Genomic DNA, 13,088 nt, shown 5'->3' with positions numbered 1-13,088 from the left:
TGCCTCAACCTTGTTACCCCCACCCCCGTGTGTGTGTGTGTGTGTGTGCGTGTGTGCGTGCGTGTGTGTGTGTGTGTGCGTGTGTGCGTGCGTGCGTGTGTGTGTGTGTGTGTGTGTATGTAAGTATGTGTAAACCAGAGGACAACGTTGGTCTGGAGCTCACCAATCAGGCCAGACTGGATGGCCCCCAGGATTCTTCTGCTTCCACCTCACCAGAGCTGGGGTTACAAACACAGGCCACCATGTCTGATATTTTTACATGGGTCCTGGGGATTGAACTCGGGTCCTTGTGTTTACAAAGCAAGAGCTTTACTACCTGAGCCATCTCCTCCCCAGCCCCTTGAGTCACTTCTCCCTGAAAGATGGGTGTGTTCCTCCGCAACCTCCAGCTGTTCTCCGACCAGCTCCTAACTCCTCCATCCTGTGCTCGGCTGAGTATAGGAGCCTCTCGCATCCCAAGAGCCAGACCATGGTTCTGAGGAGGCAAGACTGGCCAGGGTCACAGGGTGGTTGCTACACACCTGCCCAGCAATTCTGGGATTATGAGGCATCAGACAGAGCTCTATCAGTGGGGACCTACAGGGCAAAGAGTCAGGAACGGGCTGCTTGGGATAGCCCTCCAAGAGTAGACACCATAGCCAGACACAGCTGTGGAAGATAGAGGGGAGCCTCAGAGAAGGCATGACACCCATGGGTAGGCACCAGAGGCTCTGATGACCTGGGCTGGCTTTGGTTGGGGTTAAATGAACACACAGAGAGGCCTGGGCAGAACACTCAAGGGCTCCTCCTCTTCTCCCCACAGGCCTGACGGGACCACAGTAGAGCCATCGACAGCTGCGTATCTAGGTAGGCATTTTGATGTGACCCTCAAAGAAGCCCATCACTGTACTTACAAAGGCAGAGGCAAACTGGGGGACAGACAGGCCTTGTGTATGGGGGGTCCAGGGAAGGCATATGCCCAGGCATCCCAGAGGTGGGTGGAGGTGTGTGGACCGGAAGGGGGAAAATGACAAGCCTCTTCCAGGCCCTCATGTGTCCTAGCACAGAATCCCTGCCTGTTGGTCTACCCAGCATCCTCTTAGGACAGCAAGAGGAATCTGTGACTCTAGGGTCTCAGCCAGCAGAGCCCAAGGCTTGGGAAAAGGGTCATTGGTCCAGGGCTTCTTAAGAGTTGTGATTCCCAGGGACCAGGCAGTACCGAAGCTGGGCCTGGGTAGGAGGCCTTTGGACCAGGGCCCCTCTTGTAAAGTTGCTCTCAGCCTTGGGGAAGCAGTCAAACCTGGATCCTCCTTTCCATGCCAGAGAGCCAGAGAAGCCAAGGCCTTTACTTCATCAGAACATAGGACAGAGGTGACTTCTCTAGACAAGTTCCATCCCCTAAAACTGCCCAGGCTCTTGCAGCCGACATGCATGCTTGTCTGCCTGCCCCCAAAACTTACCCTTGTTCCAGCATCTCTGGGATCCTGGTGGGAAGCCAATAGGCTGCGTGGTCCAGACCCATCTCACAGAGGGTCATGGGAAACCTAAGAAATCCGGCACTCACAGCTCTGGCAGGGCCTTGAGGTCACAGTGAGCCTGGGCTTGCAGCTCTGCTGGTGGGCGCTACTAAAAAGAGCCTCGAGTTGGGCGGCGGTGGTGGCGGTGATGACTGGTGGTGGTGGCGGTGCATGCTTTTAATCCCAGCACTTGGAAGGCAGAGGCAGGTGGACCTCTTGAGTTCAAGGCTAGCCTGGTCAACAGACCGAGTTCCAAGACAGTTAGAAATACACAGAGAAACCTTGTCTCAAAAAAAGAGTCTGGAACGGGGAGGAGTGAATTGAGCACCCTCACTCATGCAGCCCCTGCGGAGCCTGTAGGTTGACCCCTGGGGTAAGCCCCCACCCCCATCTCCTCATCTCTGGACAGTGAGTGAGAAGAACCTTTTAGTTCCAGGGCCTCTGCCAGCAGAACTCCAGGCCTGATTTGTAGTTGTGTGGTAGCTCTGGGGACTGAGGGTTCCACACTGGGTAAGGCCAGGTGAGAGCCAAGCCCCTCAGCAAGAGCCCACAGATGAACAATGTGGGGTCAGGGCCAGGCCTTCAGCGCACGCACCGGCCAGCAATTCTCAGGCCAGTCTCTTGCATCTGATGGGGACAGGCCCCAGGAACAGGGTCAGATCAGGCCTGTGGCCTGGTTCTGCAGCCACGGCCGTGAGCTCACACTGGCTCCCCAGGCCAGCACCCTTGGCCGAGGCTGGTGCAGCTGTGTGTTCCTGGGAACGCCTAGAGATGGGCTGCTTGGGAACACTCTGGCGTCGCTATGCAGGGCTTTTCTTCCAGCTGCCAGAGAGCCTGGCCCGCTGCCGGTGCTTTACTGGTAGGATGTGCGTCCCCCTCCCCAAGTACCCTAGCCCCAGCTCGTGGGCCTCTTAGAGCCAGTTTCTCTAAAGAAACTGACCCACGGTCAAGCAAATTCCTCCAGCCCCCAGGCCCAATCTCATCCTGTCCAGGAAGGCACAGCCTCAGCCTAGCCGGAATGGAGGGGAAACTACTCTGCTCAGTGGCTGGAATGTCACTCGGCTGGGCTCTGCTGTACCCGGTGGTGGGAGCCTGCTCCAGCCTGGTTTCAGCTGCGGCCACATTCCTGGTGTGAGCCTGGGCCAGCCAAGGAGCTTTTTCCACACTCTGGTGCCAGCCCCAGCGGGCTCAGGGGAAGGAGAGAGGGCCGTTTCTATGGCAACTTCCTTTTTTGTTATTTCTTATTTTCTTTTTTATGGTTTCTCCAACTTTGAAGCTCTCCAGACAGTTTACAGACTATGGAAAGGAAAAGTGCTTTTCCTCCCCAGCCCCCCAGCCTTTCCCTCCCCCAGCCACCCAGCCTTTCCCTCCCCCAGCCCCCCAGCCTTTCCCTCCCCCAGCCCCCCAGCCTTTCCCTCCCCCAGCCCCCTAGACTTTCCCTCCCCCAGCCCCCCAGCCTTTCCCTCCCCCAGCCCCCTAGACTTTCCCTCCCCCAGCCCCCCAGCCTTTCCCTCCTCTGGTTCCTCCCAGCCTTTCCCTCCCCCAGCCCCCCAGCCTTTCCCTCTCCCAGCCCCAAGTCTTTCCTCCCCCCCCCCCTCCGTCCCCCAGACTTTCCCTTCTCTGGTTTCCCCCAGCCTTTCCCTCCCCCAGCCCCCCAGCCTTTCCCTCCTCTGGTTCCCCCCAGACTTTCCCTCCCCCAGCCTCCACCCAGGGCCTCAGGACCCCACCAGGCACCTCAAACCTTTAGAGGTCCAGCTATTTCTTAAACATTTAGAGAAAAGTCAATGTGTTTTCTCCACAAACAATGTCAGCCAGGATTTACAAAAATCAGCCACGTGGCCTAATTAGCAGTTGGGAGCTGGGGTCTCTGTGGTTTGACACACACCCTCCCCCCAGGGCTGTCCACACATCTGGTCTCTCCCAACACCACCACTTAGTTCACTCTCCGGGATGCCTGGGTCTGAAAAGTTGGCTGCCCTGCTCCAAATACCCACCCTCAGGACGGCAGTCCAGCCTAGCGGCCTAGTGTAGGGACCCGAAGAGAACAGTGGCAGTAAGAGATGACGGGGCTGAGATGCCCAGGGGACAGTGAGGACACAGTGGCCACACTCTCCTGAGGACAATCTTCCCTGTCTCTCACAGGGGAGTATGTGGCCATGATCTGTGACGTGACCACGCCTCCATTCCTGGGCCACAGGTTGCCCACCACCTTCAAACACCTGCGAGTCTTGGCGAAGGGGGACAGCCAATGGCCCCATGTTCCTGAAGCTCACCCAGAAGCTCTAAGCTAGAGGCCACTCCTGGCCGGTGGACATAAAGGAGGGAAGGCCACCCTCCCCTGAATGGAAGTTCACGCTGCCTCACCTAGGGACCACATCCTCTGTTCCTAGACAGCCTGGAGCTGGGAACGGTCTGTGTGAGCCCTATAGCTACTGACATCAATAAAACTCTCCATGCCAACTCTGAGTAGCTTGTTCATGGGGCCCCTCCCAGCAGGCCCTGGGACTTAGCCCTGAGTTGAGGTGGAGTCCTGTGGGACCCAGGAAGGGACTCAGTGCTCAAATGCTCTTCGAGAACCCTCTGCTCTGTCCATACTATTCTCAGGCCCATGGAAGCCTGAGTTAGATTTCTGTGAAGGCAGGAACTGGGGGCAACTATGTCACCCAGCATGGCCAACCTCAGGTCAGATTCTCATGGCATTGCAAAGTGAAGAGGGCCTTCTTGTCTAGTCCTCCCCAGCATTGGAAAGGTAGGGTAGTTGGAGGGAATTTCACAATTGCCACTAAGGGGTACACTGGCTGCTGAGGAGGCCCAGAGCAGCTGACCATTGGCTCACATGGAAGGAAGGCATCCCTAGGAGGGATTACTCCATTACAGAAACCCCCACCTCCTGGCTTCAGAACTGTGGCTGTCCGTCCTTAGCGGCTGGGCCCCCGGCTCCGTATGCGGAACATGGCACGGCCTCATCCTGGTCTGTCTCCTCCTGGGTTACCCCAGTCCTTTGCTAGCACAGCCTACCTTCTCACCTGGCCAACTGCTCCCTCTTTCCTGAAGAAATCAAGCCACAGGAAGGGGCATCAGAGCTCAACTCCTGCCCTGACGACGCATGCCAAGTCTGTGCCCAGTACACCAGCAACACCCACAGAAACCGCCGCTGCACGCTGCCCAGTGATTTACTGGATACAGTAAGCAGATCACTGCTCCACAGACCCCCCCCCCCCATGCCCTCCTTTTCCCATGCCCCTGTGACACTACAGCCTGGCTAGAGAGACCTGTGTCTCTAAAGCCCTGGGATGCGGGACACCAAGCCAGCGACTCTCCAGGGAGTCGTAGGAGCAAGGTGCTTCGCCAGGGCGCCAGTCAAAGTCAGTGGCCTAGGCTTGGATGCAGCTATGGGCCTCAGAGCTGAAGCCACCGTTCTCCGCCCTGCTGTCCACCGTCTAGAGCCAGAGACTGAGGTGACCAGTGACCCAAAGGTGCCCCAGTTCTGACTCCATCCCAGCCCCCTGGATCAGCCACAAGCACCCGTCACCCTCTGTCCTCCTTCCCATGGGGCAGACCCTGACAGCCTACCTCCCAACCTGCTTCTGAGCATCTCTTCCTGAGTGCCCTTCAGACACAGCACAACATTCTGTAGCTCCTTCCTCCTCCTCAAGAGGAAACCACATGTCTGTCAAAAGAAAAGCAAAGAAAATGATGTTTCAATTTAGGAAGGCAAATCGCCGGGAACCAACTGAAGCAGGGGCCGTTTTCCAGCCCATCGTCAGGCGTCCTTCAGCATTTAATTCCCCAAAAGCATGCTCAGCTTTTAAAGTCACAAAACCCTTGTCAGGAAACTTGCAGTCACTACCCCGTGTGGGCTATGGCAGACAGGGCTTGTGCCACAGTGGCGTCTCCGCAGACAGCAGGCCTGTCCCAGCAAGGGTGCCAGGCGGGACTGCTTCCCCTCACATCACCTCTGCAAACAGAAACAGCTCTGGCCTGCCCACCTACACAGTCATCAGCAAGACCCCTGCCTGCCCTGCTCTAGCTTCCCAATGGAACCACTGAGGATCCGGACGTCAGAGATAGCCATGACACTGCCTCTTCTGGCCAAGAGCATCTGCATCAGCAAAGGCTGGTCTCCTGAGAACTGTGGTCCCTGGCACTGGCCTGGACAGGACAGGAACAGGAGCAGATGCTTTTGTCTATCGCTCCACCCCTTCCTCCCCCCTGCTGAGTGGTCCAAGCATATGAAATTTGAATACCCAAGACAAGCTCTAGAGCCAGGCCTGTGGTATGAAATCCTAGCCCTTGGAGGATCATCGTGCACTTAAGCCCAGCCTCGGCTATACAGACAGACAGACAAACCCTATCTCTAAACGAGAATAGCAAAAACCAAATTCAGGATGGAGAAGACCTGAGTTTGTTCTCCAGAACTCACAAAAAATAAAAAGCCCCCACTGGGCTGTTATGGCACACATCTTTAATCCCAGCACCAGGAAGGCGAAGGCAGCCAGATCTCTGAGTTTGACCAGCCTGGTCTACAGAGCTTGTTCCAGGACAGCCAAGGTTACATAAAGAAACCCTGTCTCAAAAAAATCAAAACTATAGAAATGCCACCCCCCTAAAAAAAAAAAAGCCAGTGTGTAGTGGTACACACGTATAATCCCAGCCAGCTCTGGGAGGTGGAGGTGGGTGGATTCCTGGGACTCCATGCCCAGCTAGGCTTGCCTACTTGGCACACTCCAGCCCAGTGAGAGATCATGCCTCTAAATAAACAAATAATGTGGATGGCGCCTGAGGGCCAGCACCTTAGCAATGACACTCAGGATTGTCCTCTGACCTACACACACACACACACACACACACAAGCACGCACACGCACACACATGCACACGCATGCATGCACATGCACACACTCACACACACACACACACACGCATGCACACATGTGCACCCACACAGATAAGCATACATAAAAACGAGTTCAGTGGGCCAGGTCTTAGAGATGGACATCTGCTTGAGGGGACTGGGCAGCCAGCCCAGTCCTGTGCAAGAACTGCAGGCGACCCAGCTTGCAACCCTTTAGTGCCTGCCACGTGAAAGACTGACCTCCAGCCCACAGGTCATTCAGGCCCCAGGACTTCACTGGCAGCAACATGGTCAAGCTGACTTCTTGGGCAGTATTGAAGCCTGGGGATTCCATCCTGAGGGTCCCTCACTATCCCGGGGTGGCTAAGGGTGCAGCTCCCATGACTCAGGCTCTGCCAGCCACTAACCCCTGTGAGATCCCTTCTTCTGATACCCAGACTGGGGTGGCAGCCCAGCAGGAGCACATGTCCAGAGGGTGGCTCTATACCCTAACTCTGAATATGGTGGCCTCAGGTCTATCCAGAGGCCTGATGCCTAGTCCAGTAGCAGCTACAGCTTCTGTCCTTCCTGGGTAGGCTCCCTTCTAGGGTGGGAGGGACCAGGTGGGTGGTCTCCACAGCTTTGTGATCTGTGCATTCCTGTGCACTGCCTGGCAGGAACCGTGCTGAGTCAGCTCCCTCTCTGACTGACAAAGGTGAGGATCCAGTCAGAAATCTTCGGACTGGCCGGAGACCCTGTGGGAGTGGGACAGATCCTCTGGGTTCCTCCCTGTGAACTCTTCAAACATGCTGTCCTCACTTGGAGACTCGGGGGGGCATGACAAGTTAGAGGGCATGAACCACCCTCCCTACCCCAACACAGACAAGGTCTTTCTCCCCTGTAATACCTTCAAATCCCTGACCCTCAAGGGAGGAGACTATAGTCTGCTCCTCATTCACTTGGCAGATAAGGAGAGCATCAAGGCAGGCACTGTCATGCGTGTGCTTGTGTAAGACACAGAGAGAGACAGGGATGGGAAGTAGGAGAGGAAGGAGACATTCAAGGAAGGAAAGGGGGCAAGGAGACAGGGTCTGAGAAAAAAGAGGAAGGAGAAGATTGGGGACAGAGAACTCCCTGTCCCTGAGGCCCAAGCATGCAGAGGCACCTCAGAGAGCCGGCTCTCCAAGCATGCAGAGGCACCTCAGAGAGCCGGCTCTCCAAGCATGCAGAGGCACCTCAGAGAGCCGGCTCTCCAAGCATGCAGAGGCACCTCAGAGAGCTGGCTCTCCAAGCCACCTGGGACACATCTGGGGTCAGCAGAGGACAGCATGATCGGGACATAGCCTGGAACGAGGCTGGCCTGCCTGGTCTGTGCTGCCATCTCCCAGCTCCTCCCAGCCTCTTTCACTGGCCAGACTGGTCACTCAGGACACTGTGAGGAGGCCTCCCCAAGCCCTGTCTACAGCCCGGGCAGGTTGCCTGGTCTTGGTGCCAGTGCCAGACGGGTGTGAGGCCAGCTGTGCTCAACTTGGGCCCCTCCCAGCTAAGGCTTCCTGGAGGTTCCAAGGCCAAGCCTGCCAGACCGGTTCCTACACAGCCTGGCTAGTCCTGCCAGTTCATTGGGAGCCCTTGATCCTGGATAGTGTGATGGTAGCCCCCAGGCCTATCCCAACAAGACCCTTGACCCAGGAGATAATTTTCAGCGGTGGCGGCTGGCAAGCCTGCTCCTTTCTGCTTAGATTTCCTCAGGGCAAGACAGCCTCAAACAGCCTCTGAGTCAGAGGGAAGAGACCCTGGGAAGTTTGGGGAGGTTCAAGTGTCCTAAGGAGGCAAGGTGAGGAAGGGACTGAGGGACTCAGGAACCAGGCAGTGCAGTGGGGGAACAGCAGAGTGTATGGGTGACCCTGCCCAGGTCCCTTTTGACATAAAATGAAGCCTGTCTCTCTAAGGAGCAGACAGGCTGCCCTGTTGCCACGCCAGATACATGAAGACTCTCACCAAGTCTGCCCATGCCCACCACAGCTTTGGGAGGATTTGGCCAACCTTATTAGACCTCAGTCGTAAGGCCCCTTAGCCGCAGGCCCTGCTGCCCGCTGTATCCATCCCCATAGATAGCGATGGTGCCACTTCCCCAACTTTGTCCTTTACACAGTGATGACTGGAGGCCTCAGGTTTGCCGCTGGACCCCCAGTAGGACAGCCTGAGTCTGAGAGATCCTCCCTGGTGGAGTGACTTAGTACAATGGCAAGCTAGGGGACACGGGTGGACAGACCCACTCCAGGCTCCTAAACCCAGTGCGAGGCCCAAGCATGGAGCGGCCATACCACCCCTACTGGAAGGGGGATCCTGGGCTATAGGTGTCTTTGTGCTGGGTGGAGGTGGGATTAGGGGTAGGGTTGAACCAGTTCGGGGCGTCCTGTTCCCAGCTGTCAGCAGCCAGAGGCCCTCCAAGGATAAACTTTAAGAATCACACCTTAAGTCAGCTGTTGTTCCCCACTCCCGGCCAGACACCCAGGGCCACCTCCGAGGGACCTCAGCAACTCGAGGCATACTCGATCTTCCAAGAGTTTCACGAGACAATTCTTTGTGAGAACCTGCAGAGGATCAGTTTCTGTGGAAGCAGGTGCTGGCAGAAGAAGCCCTGCGCCCCCGGCCTGGGACCTCGGAGACCACTTTCGGCAAGTGCTCTCCGCTTCTGGGTGGGGGAACGGACAGTACAGGGCAGTGGTTTTGAAAGGAGAGACCCGGAGCTGGAGACAGGGATCTGGCTCTACGCTGGGTAGAGCACTACAGGCTCCCTCTGAGGAGTGGGAAGGCATCAAGGATCCCAGGGTGGGGTGTTATATACACTGCTCATGTGCTGGGAGGATTCCGACGGCAAGGAGGCAACAAAACCTCTATGGGCGCCAGCAGTGGGATCCTGCTGGCTTGGACGGGAGGCTTTGGGAAGGAGCCTCAATGGGGCTGCAGTGATGAGACCCGGGACGGCAGAAGCGAGTCGCTAAAGGCGACCAGACCCCATCTTAGGTAACATATAGGCTACACTCCATGGCACGGTTGGAGGGAACTTTCCGGAAAGGGCGCGACCCTCTCTGCCCGAGGCCGATCATGAACGTCCGACTGCCGGCCTGGACTCTGGTCGGGGGTGCCTAGGGCTCGACGCTGCAGGAAGTCGGGTTGCGCGCCGGGCGGCGCCGGACTGGTCCCGCAGGGCCGGGTTCCCTCATTGCAGCCGGAAGCCCCAGGCCCAGCCCGTCGGAATCCGAGGCGGGCGGGGGAAGGGAAGCGCAGGCGGGGCGGGGCGGAGGCCAGCGCGGCTGGTGGGCGGTGCCTGCCCTGCCCGGGCTGCTGGCCTCAGGCTTCGGGAGCTGCCGGGACTTGGGGACAGTCCAGAAATGATCCCGCAGTCTGAGACCGCGGTCGGACAGCAGGAAGTCCGGCGCGATCGCGCTTCCCCGCAGCAGGCGCCTCCCGGGCCCGTTCATCCTGGGCCAGCGGGAGCCGTACAGCCCACGGCCGTCCCCGCGTGTCCCAAGGAGAGCGGGGTACGTGGGAAGTTGAAGGGCGCGATGGTTCCCTCCGGGGGGGGGGGGGCGGTGTTGGAGGCGGCCGCACGAAGCCAGAAACCTGTTTTGTAGGTGAACACCGCACTGGAGAGGTTGTGAACTCTACAGGGCTTTCCGTCCTTTGATGCCGGGGTGGAAGACGACCCCTTGTCTGTCCAGCTCAGGACACCAAGCACTATTAGTTATAGCCGGGCTACCATTGGGGCCTCGGTAAATTGGACCGCAGGGGAACCAACCCTATGGGGAAGGACGATGGTGCTTCCAGTAATCGAGGGAGCAACTTCCTCAACAACCACCAGAGCTCCCCGCAACCCCATACAGGGTTTCTCTGTGTAGCCCTGGTTGTCCTGGAACTAGCTCTATAGACTAGGCTGGCCTCGAACTCCGAGAGTCGCCTGTCTCTGCTTCTCTAGTGCTGAGATTAAAGGTGTGCATCACCGCTGCCCAGCCCACCAGAGCCTTCTATTGGAGCCATTATTCCATAGAAATAGGAAATCGCGATGCGGACCACATGTCCATCCCATAAAGACGGCAGGGTGAGGAGGTTCTTGCTGCAGTGATCCATGAACCATGGCTCAAGCAGAAACCCCATGTTCCCAAAGCCAGAGGCGGGTACAGCACACAAGACCTCCCTCTGAATTTTGTGGCCTGGCCTTCCCAGATGCTCGAGGCCCTATTGCCCTGTCTGACAAATCCATCTGGCTCCAGTTCTCTCCCCAGGGGTAGGGGGTGGGCACAAAAGACTGTCCCAGGATCTGCAGATATCCTTGGTCCCTTCTCCAATCCACTGCCCTGCACACAGTGCACACACATACACATACCAGAGCACAGACAGGTGTCCAAGATCAAGAAACCTCTGCATCCTAACATAGACAAGCTATGTAGGTTTGGATGTCCCCACAGCAGTGTTCCTGGTCAGTCTCAGTTTGGCAGTAGCAGCTGCACGGGACAGGACTGGGGTGAAGATACCCCTTGTTTCCCCGTTCTAGGGTCAGCCACCACTTCCTCTGGTTTCTCAAAAGCCTGGGACAACTAGCTCCCTCCCAGTTCAACAGGCAGGCAGAGTGCCACCAGTGTGGAATGGTCCCTTGTGAGGAGCAGCTGCTGCTGGATCAGGGTCCACACCCAGGAGGAGCCAAGATGAGGAGGGAGTCAGAATTGGAGACTAGAAAAGAAAGAGGGTAAAACTTGAGTGTTTGGGACGGTCAGCTAGCCATGGATGAGAAACCTGGCTTGCCTAAGTCAGGCTGGGCTAGTGGCCTGGGTCTGGCTAAGCAAGGCAGCTCCCTTTTTAGCTATGGAGTTGAACACATGGCCCCTGACATTTGAGAGCTGCCACCAAACAGCTACAGGGAGGGCTGAGGGGGCACCCTCAGGTAGGTCCTTGCTCGAGACTTTAGAAAGGGTCCCCACCTTGAGTTCCCCCCGGCTTCCCTGGTTTCCCAAATAGGCCTCTATGTATAAAAATCAATGTGGACCAAAGCCTGGGCTCAGCTTCCTACCAGGGAGGGCTGCCAGGTCCATCTCAGGGAGAGGAAGGCCCATCCCAGACTGGCTGGACACCTGGCTCAGCACAGGATGCTGTGAAGACAAGCGAGGCTAGCCAAGTCCTCCTGCCTGTGCCCACCTGCAGTGGGCCACCTGTCCCAGGGCTTAGTGCCCCTGACGCCAAGACTCCTACCAACCTGGCACAGGCATGATCGCAGATGGCTGTATGCGTCACCAACCAAGAACATGGGGTGGTAGGGGTGGACAGGCATCCAGATCTCAAATCTCCCCATCCTCACTCCCTCCCCAGGGTCGCCTGGCTGGGGTGGGGTGAGTTCTGAACACATGTTGGGTGTCTGTGGGGAGGGCTTCCATGCTCAAATCTACCCTTTGCTTTTGGCGAACTTCTTGTATGGACTGGACTCCAAGGATTCCAACACCCAGGCCACCAAAAACAGAACCAAAATTCTTGCCGAGCAGGCAGAGTCCTCCTCCAACTCAGGCCTCCATGGTGGGGCCTGGTTCTACCTCATCCTGGCCAGGGAGAAGTCTGTTACCCCAAAATGGTCAGAGGGGCTTCAGAGAAGGTACCAGGCAGGGATAGATAGGGGTGGCAGACCTAGGCCACAGTCTAGGCTGGATGGCCCGAGGGAGGGCATCTAGAAGGTACAGGCTCTCACCACAGTGGGAATGGGCACGGTGACTGACTTTCATGGTAACAGGCCATTGGCTTAGGTTTTCCATGAAGAAGCCTGGGATCGGTCTTTCCAGATAACAGCATGATGGCTTGGCCTGGGGCTGGCCTCCTGAATTCTAGGGCGACAGGTAGGAGTCAGGAGACAAAGAGGTACAATTGAAATGAGGGTGAGCAAGGCACAGAACACAGATAGGAACTAGGGCCACCTGGGAGTTGCCAGTTCTACTCAGGGGTTCCCCTGGTCTTGGGAAAGTTGGAAACAGGTACCAGCCAAGAAGGGCGATCAAGAGCTGCAGCTGAGTCTGAAGGGGCACCCATGTCCACAGAGGCCTTGGCTGATAAAGGAGACCTCAGCCAAACCTGGGATGGTGGTTTTCCACCCGGGCCTCCCCTTTCTGAACACTTCCAGGGGTCCTGGTTCCTTTTGGATTCTGGGCCATGAGTACCTATAATCCTCTTAAGTTCATACCTAGAGATGAAGTCTAGGGCAACCCTGGAGGCAGGAGACCGGGTTTGGAGCCTTGGAGAAAGCCTTTCCCCTGCCTCCTGGTGCCAAGGTTGTTCACAACCAGGCCTCCCTCTGGCCGTATTCCTTCTCTCAGGCTGCCACCGGCTATAAAGATGGCTCCAAACAGCCATCCATAGTCACTGGTAAGAACACAAGTCAGACCCCAGGCTGAGTGGGCCCTCCCTCCAGTACATGCCTAAGCTGCCAGGGCCTCAGTGACAGATGAGCTAACTGCCCCCCCTCCCCGCCCTGCGAGACAAAGTTCAAAAGGCAGACAGACCGGGCTGTTCTGGAAGTATGTAGACCTGTCTGGTCTTGAACCTCTGGTAATTCAACTCCATTGGTCTCTCCAGTGCTGGAATTAGATGTGAGCCACCACACCAGGGTCCAACTGTATTCTTCTGAACCCCTGGGTCTGGTGGATAAGAAGTCCAGCTAGGATGGTGGCCTTTTCCAAGCTAAGCACGCTTCTGCAGTTCCCAGGAGAACCTGAAGCAGGA

The 13,088-nt window shown here is 57.0% G+C and overlaps 1 protein-coding gene across 1 annotated transcript in view; it reads left to right on the top strand.

Annotated features, from left to right (window-relative positions):
* LOC121448670 (MORN repeat-containing protein 1-like) overlaps positions 1-3,787 on the top strand; it is a 55,326-nt gene extending 51,539 nt beyond the window's left edge. Inside the window, exons 13-14 of the mRNA XM_041652838.1 lie at positions 803-846; positions 3,639-3,787. Of these exons, the coding sequence (XP_041508772.1) occupies positions 803-846; positions 3,639-3,787 (193 nt within the window). The remainder of the gene's footprint in view (positions 1-802; positions 847-3,638) is intronic.
* Positions 3,788-13,088: the final 9,301 nt, after the last annotated feature.

The sequence above is a fragment of the Microtus oregoni genome, unplaced genomic scaffold (genome assembly GCF_018167655.1).
Source record: "Microtus oregoni isolate MIOR12 unplaced genomic scaffold, Mior012 000005F_ref0000423, whole genome shotgun sequence".
NCBI lineage: Eukaryota > Metazoa > Chordata > Mammalia > Rodentia > Cricetidae > Microtus > Microtus oregoni.
The sequence above is the reverse complement of the archived record's forward strand: the minus strand, read 5'-3'. Positions and strand labels throughout refer to the sequence as shown.